This window comes from Colletotrichum acutatum, assembly GCF_030867785.1.
Source record: "Colletotrichum acutatum strain CBS 112980 chromosome Unknown BDZ83scaffold_11, whole genome shotgun sequence".
NCBI classification, from domain to species: domain Eukaryota; kingdom Fungi; phylum Ascomycota; class Sordariomycetes; order Glomerellales; family Glomerellaceae; genus Colletotrichum; species Colletotrichum acutatum.
The window spans coordinates 1-13,104 of NW_026849005.1; the positions used below are offsets into that span (position 1 = coordinate 1).

At 53.6% G+C, this 13,104-nt stretch overlaps 1 protein-coding gene across 1 annotated transcript; it reads right to left on the reverse strand.

Moving 5' to 3' along the window:
- On the reverse strand, positions 1 to 10,584 carry BDZ83DRAFT_539016 (dynein heavy chain; the record flags this gene model as incomplete). The annotated part of the gene is made up of 2 exons (XM_060503382.1): positions 1 to 10,226; positions 10,296 to 10,584. Coding segments are annotated over 2 exons (10,515 nt in total), but the record flags the coding sequence as incomplete, so codon positions are not given.
- Positions 10,585 to 13,104: the final 2,520 nt, after the last annotated feature.

Below are 13,104 nucleotides of genomic sequence, written 5' to 3' on the forward strand. Positions count from 1 at the left end.
GGTCTCGAAAGACTTGCTGCCCTCCTCCCAACGGACTCTCTCAGACGAAAGACTGTCGAGCAACTTGACACTCCTATCGACCTTGAACTGGACCTTTGACATCTCAGACTTGATGGCTTGCGTCTCGCTAATGAGCGCAGCGTACTCCGTCTTGTACTGGGCGATGCTAGACTCGAGGGTGTTGATGGTGTTCTCAACAGCCTTGGCCTCCGCCTTGGTTTGCAGAGCTGTCTCCTCGAGCGCGTCGACCTCGTCCCTCAGGGGACCGACACGGTCGAGAATCTCAGAGTACAAGACCTGTGCCTCAACCCATTGTACCAAAGGACCACAGGCCTTACTGGCGCGGTTGACCTTGTCGAAAGTGAATTCAGGGATCGACAAGAAATCATTGCGCATCTTGGTACGGAGAGCCTTGGTCATTTGGCGTTCGTTGTCAAAGTTGACAATGCTGGCAATGAAGTCGTCGCGACGGATAATACCTTGGATTGTTCTCCAGTCGTTGACCTTGTGACCGAGCAGGGCACAAACGGACTCGAGAGCCAATCTGACACCCTGGGGCGGGTTACCCATGGATCGGACTTCGGTAAGATGTTGACGCTTGATGTTGCTAACACTGGCCTTGGCCTCTTCAACGGCGGGTTCAGCCTTGGCGAGGTCCTCCAGCACAACAGTCCTTCGTGAGACCACCTCGGCTTCTTGTTTCTCGAGTGCAACCTGAATCTCCAACGAGGTGTTCTTTCTCTGTTCGGCCTCTCTCTGGTCTGCAACCATGCGCTGCAGCTTCTCGTTGGCCTCGGCGTCCTTCTTTTCGAGCTGAGACTTCTTCTCAGCAAGGCTGACCCTAAGATCGCGAACCTTGTCGACGGTGTCCCTAAGCTTCTCGAGACCAACGTTGAGATGGCGTTGCTGCTCCTCCAGATCCTCGCGCTTCTCGTTGTAAAGCTTGACATACTGCGCAACGAAATCCAGGAAGTGTCTGGGGGTAAGGAAGGTGACCTTGCCTTGCTGCTTGAAGAGCTTGGTGTTGAATCTCTGGAGGGAGTAGTGGATGTAAACCATGGAGTTGACAATAGTCTCGCGATGCGTAGGGGGCAGGCTGAGGGCGCGGTACGCCACAGGGATAGTATCGGGCGCCTGGAAGTTAGGCCGGTCGAGGTCCATGGACTGGGTGAGCTCATGGCCAACCTGGAAGAGAGCCTGATCAGACCAGTCTCCGAACCAATTGAGAACGCAACGGTTGAACAAGGCAGGACTGGTAGCAGCCTTGGACCCCAGACCACCCTCTGGCGGGTTCATGGTGAACACAACATGCAAATTCTTGACAATCTGTTGCGTGAACCACTTGTACAGCTCCTCGGGCGAGTCGAGGTGCAGGTTTTGTCGTTGAGCACCCTCCTTGCAAGCTGTCATGAGCGCGGCGAACTCGTCACCCTCGAATAGACCAGGAACCTCGGCGTTGGCGAGCAGAGTGTTCATTCTCTCGAGGAAACCCGAATCCAAAACGTTGGCTTCGTCCATGATGAAGCAAATCTTCTCGCCCTTGCAACCACAGCGTCTAAGAACATCGCGCAGATCATCGTCAAAGTCTTCGGCAGAATACTTGCCGTGCACCTTGATCTGGAAGACCTTGAGACCATTCATCCAGGCCACGAAGCGCGAGAGCGTGGTCTTTCCACTACCACTCACACCGATAAGAATAAGATGACCCTGGGGTTGTCTGAAGACACGATCAATGCGGAGCACGTGTTCCAAAACGTCGTTGAAGAGAATGAGAGGTACGTCGACTTCTTCCTCACAGAATGTCTTGAGTCTGGCCTTGACAAAGTCTCGAAGCTGCTCTCGGTCGACTGGTACGTAGTTCTTCGACAGCCAGTTAGAGAAGAGGATGGGACCGCCAAGTGCCTTTTGATCATCGATAGTAGGGAAGAGATCAAGAGCGATGCGTCGGACTGCATCGTCGGTCCACTGGCGTTCGTCCTCGGCGACGAGACGATCTTGGAAGAGGCGGAGAGCCTCGTGCGCCCAGATACGGACAAGCCCCTCAATGGACAACGTCTCCAGAGGCCGGATAGCTTCGTAAATACCGCGCACCCATCTAGTGAGTTCACGAGGACTGTAGACGTAGTGAGGCTGGATCTTGGGCGTAAACCGTTGCTGCGACTCAAGATACAACTTGACCATTGCCTGCGTGAGTGGCTCAGAGTAGCCACGGAGGGATGGAATAATCTTGAGAACAGCCGAATTGAAGGTGCCGTAAATCTGGAGCAGGGAAAGCTCTCCAGGATAGTCGACCATGATGAGAGGAGCATGGCGAAGGAATCTGGCACCCAATGGCGTACGACCTGCGTCCGTCGGAGGGTTACAGGCACCGACAAACTGGATACGGTCGAGAGTAACCCAAGACTTGTCCGAGGTTCTCCAGAAACCATTGTGCTCAACGAGCTGGCGCAGGAAGGAAATGGCTCTCTGCGTTCCGTACTTGTCGGGGGCAGGCAAGTTGATTTCATCACAGAAGATGACCAACCATCTACCAATCTGTGTGGGCGAAAGCATGACTCCGTTCAAGGTCTTCTTGTACTCGCAGTATTGCTCAAAGGTCTTGATGAGAAGGTCCGGAGTAGTCGCGCTGGAGAAGTTGAGGCCGACAACCTCCATGTTGGGAAGCTTGCGAAGAGCGCTGAAGAGCGTCATCGTCTTACCGGAACCGGGAGGACCGCAAAGCAGCAGCGGCTTGTGCTCGGCCAACCAAGAGTAGAGAACATCCTCATGACGCACTGTATCAAGAGTAGGAATGACCACATCTGTCTGAGTGACGGAGTGGGTATTGACTTCAATGGTCGGCACCTGGTTCTGCCACGGCGTCCACTCGGCCTGCGGAAGAGACACGTCGAAATCGATGAGCGAGCTACTACCATCAAGAGGCGGGTTGCCGAAGCTGGCCAGACCGCCAACGGCATCTCCAAATGCTTTGCGGTCATTCAGAGGGCAGTCACCAGTGAGGGCCCACACCAAAGCAAGGAGCAGCTTCTTCGCGATGTAGGCTTCAACCTGCTCAGGGTCCAGAGGGAAGTCGGAGTGCTGAGCGTTGTACTCAATCATGTCGCGGACTGCCTTGTTCAATAGAGAAAACAATGTATTGAGAACACGGGCGACAGTGAAGTCCATAATGTGGTTGTAGCTCTCGGCTTCCCTGAGAGCAGCTGTGAGGAAGTCCTCCCCGGAGAGACAGGCGTTGAGCAGATCGGCCACTTGAGACTGGACGGCCAGAGCCTTGGCAGGGCTCTGTCCAGCTGCGACGCTGTCTTCGTCCAGGTCCTCAAAAGGCTTGGAGCGGAGCGTGCCGAGGTAGTGCTCAAGCATCATCATTGGCGTAACGGTATCCTCGCTGAACCAGACCATACCGCAACGACTGACCGTGGCGAGGGTGGCATACTTCAACGTCTCAACCTCGAACATGATGCGGACGTTGGCGGGCAGGTTGAGACGCTCACCGTTGGGAAGGGTGAGAAGTTTGTTGTCATCCAACACACTGTTCAAGTTCTCAACCCATTCGGGGTCAACGTCACTGTCGAAGACAATCCAGTGGCGCTTGGAATCCTCGCCTCTGAGGTTGTCGACAATCTTTCGCAGAATACTAGTGAACAGACCATCCGTCCATTCACGTGTGGTAGAGTCGAGGTTTCCGTAGAGAGCCTCCTTGGACATGACCTTGGAGTCAATGACGTGCTGCACGCCCTCGACACCCTCGACCTTTTGGAGGGCGTCGAGCAGAAGAGTCCATGCAGCAGACTTGCCGGTGCCGGAGTTACCAACCATCATCACACCGTGGTGGATCTTCTGGATCTGGTAGAGTTGAAGAACCTTTGTCATCCAAGTGTCGTTGACCACCAGCTTTCTTTCGTCTGCGAGCGTCCTGATGGCCTCCTCGAGAGCCTGCAAATTGGCCGGTACGTACTTGACGCCAGGGAAGCAGTCCTCTTCGACCTCGCCGAGGATCTCCACATCGCTCTTGATAAGCTTAGGGGCGATGGTTTCGCGGATACTCTGCACGATGATTTCGGGCTCAACAACCTCCTCAGCGCCAATGCTTCCATCACTCTCCACGAGTCTCGCACGCTTGAGACCTCCTGAGCTGACGAGAACACTCTTCAGGGCACGAAGACCAAAGTCGTAGTGAGCTTGCTTGGACAGTCTCGCGGCACATTGGTCGAAGAAAGGAACCGTGTGCTTCGACAATTGCTTAGCCTGGTTGAAACCTTGAGAGTACAACATGACTTCGGCAATAAGCTCCTTGTCAGGCTTAGACATAGCCACACTGCGGAACAACTTCTTCAAGTTGTCGGGAAGGTTGGAACGGCCGGCATAGCCCGGGTTCATGGTGATGAAGATACCAGTGTTGGCGTTGACATGGAGTTGGCGTCCAACCAGTTCGGTCTGGGCCTTTTCGTCTTCGGCTCCCTTCTTCAAGCCGAGCTGAATATTTTGGATTTGCTGCGAGACAGCGGAGAGAATTCTCTCCTCGAGACGGTTAAACTCGTCGAAACATCCCCAAGCTCCCACCTGGCAGATACCGAGGAAGATACGGCCCATGGCCTGGAAGTCGAAAGTGTCATCACAGCAGAAGACCAAAGTGAAACGACCGAGCTGGAGGCCAAGAGCCTTGACTGACTCCGTCTTACCCGTTCCGGCTGGACCATAGGGAGATCCACCAAGTCTTTGCTCGAGGGCTTGTGTGAGAGTAAGGAAGCATCGGTCTGTAAGAGGTGTTCTGACGAGGCGTTCCGGGACTCCGAGATACTCGAAGCCATAGCTGAGCTTGGCATTGGCCATCTTAACCTGGAGGCGATTGGGGAAGTCGCCTTCGGGAGTGTAGACGTAGCGCATCTGTAGCAGCCACCAGTAGTGAGTAGGTGAGGTTGCGTTGAGGCTGATGAGCTTCTCGATGGCGTCGCGCTGGTGCACACATTCGGTGATGAGCTGTTCGCACTTCTTGCGCTGAATGACCTCAAGATCACCCAGAACAGTATCAGCGAGGAGGCGAAGCACTTGAACCTCGAGCTCATAGAGAGATTGCAGTGACTTTCCTCCGTCAACCAGAGACTTTTCGACGGATGTGGTCCAGACGACTTGTGTCGCAAGAACGACAATTTGACTGGGGAAGGCTTCCATGAACGCATCCATCGCCTCCTTGTCGATCTTCTCAGATTCAAAAATTGGAGTGTACTGTTCGACGGCCTCCCCGAGGAGCTCCGCCAGCGTGTTCTTCATGCCACTCTCCAGTAGAGCCAACCAGTCATTGATCTTGGGCGTCTTGGCGAGGGAAATCTCCTTCTTGAGACGCACAGCCTCGCCCTCCTTTGAAGTGAAGCCAGAGATGATAGTCTCGTCGTCCATAATCAGTCCCGATAGACCAGCAAACATCTTCTTGAAGTGCTTTGCGATACGCAGGGTATCGTTGCTGTTACCGATCATCTCAAGAAGATCTTCGTCACCAACGAAGTAGAATCTAGGGAAAGAGACACGCTCTTTCTCGAGGTATTCACCAAGGGCCTTTTGGATCTTGTTTAGAAGTTCAGCCAATCTCTCGAGAGATTTCTGGACGTTGGGAATGGTCAACACGTCGAGTACGTAAGGCTGCTTGTAGACTTTCTTCATGACAGCAGAAAACTCGCTGTTGATGTTCTGGAACCTTGAAGACTCCACTGGCAAAAGGTGCTTGATGTCGGCATTGCCAGTAAAGACACCCTCAAGGTAGACCCATTGACGCTGAACATCGATCCAGACGTCGAAGAGAACATGCACTCTGTTGAGCTTGTCTTCCCAGGATGACGCCTCCTCTTCAAACTCCTTGTAGTAAGGCGAGTGCTTCATGGCTTGCAATGAGTTCAGGTTCTCGCTGCACTTGGCGAAGAGATCGTCCCAGCCGCGGATGAGACGGCACTTGTTCTGGTAGTTGACGAGCTCCAGTCCATAGTTGGACCACGTCTCGCGGACTTGCTTCAGGAACTCCTCCAGGGCCATCTCACCCTGCGCCTGAGCAATGATGTCCCTGACAATGACCTCGGTAGCGACAAGATTGAGGTCCCAAACATCGCCAAGAGTCATCGACACTGGTGAGTATCGCTTGCCGGGCTTGATCTGCTTGTAAATCTTGGTCCAGTGGCGGTCTCGGATTGCCTCGGATTTGAGGTCAGAAAGAATGGTGTTGACCTTGAGCAGACTGCGAAGAATAGTCTGCACGTGCTCAAAGGCGGCATATTGTCTCATGCGACTAGGCATCTCCTTGGTGCTCTTGATGAGGTCGTCAATCTTGGACCGAATCTTTCTGGGTTGGACAGCAGTCCACAAGACCTCCCGCGTCTCGTTGAGACTAGCCCAAATGGTGGACAGGTTGGACCAAACGGACTGGAAGTCCTGGACTTCTTCCAAAATCGTACCGAGAGAGGTGTCCGCAGAGGTAGGAATATCGAGAGCCTCCTTCGCCTTGGCCACCATTTCAAAATCAGATTGCAGCTTGGAGATTCTGGTCTCGAACGTCTTCAACGTTGCGGTGGCAACATCGGGCTGAGTGGTGCCAGAAACTGGCTTCTCGTCGTTCCACTGCACTGCGACCTCGGCAATCCTGTCGTTGACAATCTTGTCCTCGGCGATGATCTTGGATCTCAGGGCGTCGGTCTGGTCCTGGACGATCTTGGACTTCTTTTCCAAAATCTCAGTAAGAGACTCCCACGAGCTGTCAATCTGCTCGATATGAAGCCAGTCGTTGGGGAATTGGTAGCGCTGGCGCACGAGGGTAGACTGGCCCTGTCTGAACATGTCGATCTCAGGAGCCCAGAGCTTGACATTGCGTCTGCAAGCCTGCACAACAGTAATAAATTGCACGGCCTGTGCAGTCGAAGATGCATCGAGGCCCTGGCTCTCAAGATCGCGGCGAGCCTTTTCAATCTCGGCGTGGACTTCACGCATACGGTTGCCGAGTCTGCTGGCGAACTTCATCAAGATCTCGTGCTGCCACTGGTCGTACTTGGCGTTGACTTTTGTCTGGACCTGATCGTAGTCAATCGTGATATGGCCGAATTGCCGGCTGACTTCTTGCGTGTCAAAGGTCTGGCGTGTCTTTCTGATCTCTTGAAGCAGCTGCAGCCATCTCGCAAGCTGGTCTCCCAGAGCCTCGTAGACTTGTTCTGACTGAAGATCCCAGAGGGATTGGAATTGCAGCCACTTATCGACGTAAGAACCGATCTCCTGCAGCTTCTTCTCGACAGACACGTAGACGCGGCTGAGTAAGTCGGTGCAATCGCTGGGAAGGTCGTCAAAGTGCGGCTCGTCCAGTGTGGTGGTCGTCAAAGTCATTTGGTATCGCGTGGCCTTGATCTTCTTGAGATTGCAGACGATTCCGAGCCACTCATGGAGTTGAACGAACCAGCTCGAGCGGGAGTATTCCAGTGGAGGGTCCAAGTAGATCACCTGGTTCCGCATGGACAACTCGAGGATAAGACGCTTGATTGTGGGTCCTTCTTGTACAGCCTCTTCGCCATTCTCAGTCACTTGTTTGCGGCGCCCATCGTCAAGATAGTCGTCCTCAAAAGCATTAATCCAAGCCAGGATGGCGTCTTGCAGACGGGTAAGAAGCACCTCCTTGAGCTTTTGGTTCATCATGTCGACCCAGTACGGCAAGTTGACATACTGCTCCAAGTTAAGCTGATCAACGGCAGTCTGGATAGTCTCCAAGCGTGAACTGAAGGCGCCGGCTTCGTAGGGGCAAGTGTTGAGCTCAATAAGCGCCTTCTCCACGGTCGCGTGGATTGACGCCAGTGAAGCGGTCTTGGCCTGGAGCAAGGACACAGCCGCGGCAAACTCTCGAATGAAGAGGCTGTGCTTGCTCTCAGATGGTTTAGAAAGCCCAAATTCGGACACGTTGGGCAAGGTAGCATTGTTCTTGGTGGAGAAGAAGATCTCATGAGAGTTGACAAATGACTCCCATCGGAGAGGGACACCTCTGGACACCAGGGCATAGACGTCGTTTCTGTATCCATACACAAGCACGGCCTCCTCGCCCATCTCGGAGATCTGGCGCATCGTCTGCGAAAAGGTACGGACACTTTCCATGAGGCTGACTGCGAAAGGGTAGACACGCTTGGCATCCTTGGACACGTTGTTAATTGAATGGGGAACAGCATAGTTTTGCCACATGAGGTTACGTGTCTCTTTGAAGAGGGTGATGACCTGAGGATCAAAGTTGACCATGAGTTCGTAGCTGTTGCCCGTGGATCGCTGGCGACGAATATCAAAGAGAAAACCAGAAATGGAGATTTGACGGCGCTGAACATCGTCGAGCCAAGCCTTGTAAATGGTTTGCGTGTCCAGCTTCTTCCGGAACAGATTGCTTTCGCTCTGCAGCTTCTGACCTTCGGCGTGGATGGCCCACTCGGAACCCAGCACGTCCTCGACCTTTTTCATGTAGTTATCGAGCTGATGCTCAATCTGTCGCGCCCAGATGATGGCACCAGAAACAGGCGGCAAATCGCGCAACTGAGCCATGGCGTGAGCCTCGGAGTGGCCATACTGTTGCTTGAAGCGCTCGTGAAGGCCGTGGATGGCTTGTTTTACGTGCTCCATCAACTGGTTCTGGTACTCGGCAATAGCACCACGAATCTTGGGGCGCACGAAAAGAGCGTTGAACTTGGAGAAGACGCGGAACATCTCGTTGGCGTTCTTTGCCGTCGCCAGGCGATCTCTCAAGCGCGCAATGATGGAGTTTTCAACCCGAGAAGTCCGCTCATTGTACATGTTCTCAGCCTTGGCCCATCTCTCGGTGCCCTCAGGTGAAACATCCAAGAGGTCGACGTTCTTCAACGCCTCCCAGGCCTGCTTGACTTCTTCGACGGCGTCCACATCGCCCATCTCTTCAACAACGACTACACCGTTGGTGTTGGTCGTTTCCGTCAAGCCGCTCACAGTGGCCTTGGGACCGAGAACATTGACAATGGTCCGCTGCAGCTGCTCGTGGTTGTCGCGGAACGTGCTGACGTACTTGAGACGGCCTTGAAGCTCGGCATGCTTCGGGTTGACCTTGATGGGGATGAACTTTTCGTTTCTCCTACGCGTTACCTCACGGGCAACATTGGTAAACTCCTTGATGCTTTCGTCCCATGTGGTGAAGATATCGTCGCTTGCCTTCATGATGGCCTTAAACTCGGTGTAATCGAGGTTGACAAGCTCCGTACCGGGCAACAGTCGGTGCAGCACCTCGTCCAAGTCTCCAGAGATAGCTTCGACCAAAGGGAGAGCTCTCCGAATGGGGTACGGGCAGATTCTGAGCTTCCTGTTCAGGTGGCCAAAGATCTGCACAATGGCGTCCTTGACCTTGGACAAATAGGTGGCCGAAAGCAGTTCATCGAGCGGAAAGTCTCGCATGAGCTGGTTGTACTTTTGGACCTTTTCCATAGCCTCCTTCAAGCCGGTATCGGCCGTGAAACTGACAGTCGCCTGGAAACGCTTGGCGTGCTTGAGAATCTCGAGAGTAAGGAGGACTCCCTCACTACGGAGCTGTCCTTCGATGCCCTCCAGTGCAGACTCCATCGAAAGCCAAAAGTTGACCTCTTGACTGGCCGTAAATTTGAAGTCTTTGGCGCTGTCTGCGGGGTCCCTGGTCATCCTCGTAATGACCTGAATCGACTTGATCCAGCTGTTCACATTATTCTGCAAGCTGTTGAGGAAGGTACTGTCAGAGAGTACGGTGCCTGGGATGAGATCGAGTGTGGGTTTCGAGTGTCGCGAATCGGCCTCTTCCAGCGCGTTTTGTACCATTGTGTGGAACATGAGGGAGACCTCGGGGATTTCGACATTTTGCTGGAGATGAAGCAAGCTCAACTCCAAGTCGTTCCATCTCTTCTTGGTGACGGGGATTCCCGTCTTGGAGTCCACATCCGCCCTGCCCCTGGCGCCGTTGGTGATCTGGCTTCGGGTGTTGGCATCAAAGTAGGGCGCCAGCGCATTATGAACATAAGAGTGCAGGATCTCGAAGGGCGAAGTGGAGGGGCCTTGCTCGCCGGCGGTGGCATTCAGGGTCGCAGGGCCTGGGAGATTAGTCAAAAGTATCTGAGAAGTGAGCGGCAGCGAGGGATCGATCGGGCCGGGACGCTGCTTGAGCAGAACAAGGCATGACACGGTCGTGGGAGACGAAGAGATCTCGGTCGTCAGGGAGTATGTGTAGGATGGGGACTCTGCACTCAAGCGGTTAGCGATGCCTATGCAAGCCATGAAGGGTTCTGCCTTGCGCGGGTTGAACGAACTTGAGTCGTCGGTTCCATTCTGTATCGTGGATACGGGCAAAATATCTTTCTGGATGTACAGGGCGTTCGGGGTATCGGTAGCGAAACGGGTGCAGCGCTGGACAGTATCAGAATAGCGGTGCTTGTGAAGCAAGCTCCCCGGGCTTTCGAGATCCTCGTTGGTCGCTCCGAGAGCTATCTGGCAGACCAGGGCAATGTGATCGAGAACGCGGCTCGGATCGATCGAGGATTCGGCGGTGGGCGAGGCGACGCCGTTCGCGCTCGGGATCGGGGTGGAGGCCACCTCCATGGCGGCTCGGGGTATTTGGTATGTGGTTTCGGACGAAGAAGGACGATATTTACAAGGTCGAGGTCGGCATCATCGTAGGTACGACGGATAGACGGCAACGTGGGTGAGCGGACAGTGTGTCTGTCGGGTCAAAAAGGGCAACCTCAGGGGCGATGACTGTCGGCCGCGAGGTGGACGAGTCGAGGTGTGCCGAGGATCGAAACGAAGAGAAGCCAGAGGACAGAAAATGCTAAAGGAGAGTTATGGTGTCCTCGAGTGGAACGAGGAAGTGGTTATCGCGCTTGGGAACCGAGATGTGCTCGTCGTTGCGTTGTCGTCGTCTGGTAGTTGGTGATTATTTGCGGCAGCGGGTTTGATGCGCAGCGCAGATTCGGGGGGGTTGTCGTGGGATGAGTCTACGAAATGCAACTATGTAATAAGGTAGGTAGGTCGGAGGTGAGGTGCCCGGTCTTCTGCAATGCAATGTTGACTTTCCAGACGAATTACTGGAGAGCCCCCAGACGGCTTGACTTGTCCACGGGTTCCACTTTCACGTTCGTTTGGGAACTTTTTGTGCAAGTGCAATGGAGCATTCCCGCGAGTAGGTAGTGTATAATTACACAGGAAACGGCGGGAAAAGATACATTGCTCCGAGTGGTGGTCCTTTCCTTTCCCTAAGATCCAATGTCTGCGAGTTGTAACGCGACCAGGCAGGACCCTTGTCGCGACAGCATGTGTCAGGAGGTTTGCTGGCCAGTCAAGCTCAGGTACGTAGATTGTACGTAGACCGTACGGAGTACCCACCAGGGACGGCGGGCGTAATTTAATTGGCTGCATACTCTACCTCTGCCAAATCAAAGCTCCGATCTACCGTGACCAAGTCTTTTTTTTTTTTTGTCCTGTGCTGGCAATGCATACAGCCAAAGGGGAATAAGAGGAGCTCAGACACGCTGGCCACGACACGTCCCCGTCTGTACATTTCATCCACACCACTGGCACCAGGCATAAATGTGCATCAGGGTCCCTTCCCTGCACATGTCCGCAGATTGGGACAGGGAACAGTCAGCAGCAGCAGCAACAAGCCCCTCCCCTCCCCTTCACTGGTAGGCTTGCATATCTGTACCTCAGAAACAACAACTGTTCTTTCTTCACATGCGCATGTCTTAGGTAATGCAGCCAACGACGCGTCTGAATAAGGTAAGCTACCTACAGCTACAGAATGCCCATCAATACTTCTCTTTGCCTCACGGATCGAGAGCAGCATGATAATAAATGAGATCGTCTTTCGCTCCTACTCTGTTCACAATTCACCATCACCTGACTACCTATCACTAGACCCCTGGCCCGGTTAAATGCTACCAGTGCGGAAATGGCCATCCAATCTGCCACATCCAACGCCCACGCCCGCTATCCTTGGGATCCAAAATTACTCTTAAAATCGCCTCTTACTTAGCAGCGACCCCTGGATAGCTCGAGCTTGAGCTGCAGCTTCCCGCCCAGCCCGCGCGCGCCCTTGCCCCACTACCTTACCACTACTTCACCTCTCACCTTGCTTTGTTCGAAACCTCACCTCAAAATGCTGTTCGTTTCCTAATTGATATCCCACGTCCCGTCCCTTCTGAATGATACTTGCCGCGGTCAAGCCGGCTTTCACATTTCCGCATGGTACAATGTAGTCTTACTGTCTTGACATAGACACATCTGACGTTCCCGACGCGACTTCCCGCAGCCTGTCAATGTCACGTAAAGTTGCATCAAGTAACATGGTCAAAAGTCGAATGCTTGCTTCAGTCATGTTCGCGATAGTTTGCTGGTTTAATCCCACCCAATGCAACCCCGGACTTCCAGATAAACAGAAAGAAAATAACAAAGGACAAAAACTGCCTGATGACCCCAGCCTCTAATGGGACCGACCTCAGAACACAACCAATAATCGACTCCGCCCCGTTCAAACACCTGATTCCATCCTGCCTTGCACTTTCGGCATACCGACGGCCATATTTCCGCGACGCAGAAAGGAAAGCATCGTACAAGCCCCTTCTCAAACCAGTTTCCCGATCCCGATCCGCCATGCAAGGATACCCTCTGCTGAGTCCCGTCCGTCCAGGGCCGTTTATTACGTGCCGTTGTTGCCAGACCCTTCTGGGCCGCCGAGCCTCTCCCGCTGAACCATGACCCGTTGATTGCAAATGTCAATAAACATTTCAAACCTTTCAATGATCTGGTCCTTTTCCACCAGCTTCTTCTTCAACTCGTCCACCTCTTTTTGTTTATCCTCCTTGTACTTGTCAAAGTCCTCGCGTGCCTTTGCGAGTTCCTTTCGGAGATCTGCCCGAATCCTCTCCTCTGCCGTGGGGTGTGGTTTGCTGTATATGGCCGGTCTGTTCTCTGCCAATCCCGTAGCCACCTTTTGCGGGTTGCGATTGATTGCAGCTCTAGCATTGTAGATATCGCGAGGGAGGAGGGGAACGTGAGGATTTTCGCCTTGCAGTATCTCCAGTGTCTCGTTCACACTAACCCCTGTCGAAGAGTCAGCGGCTG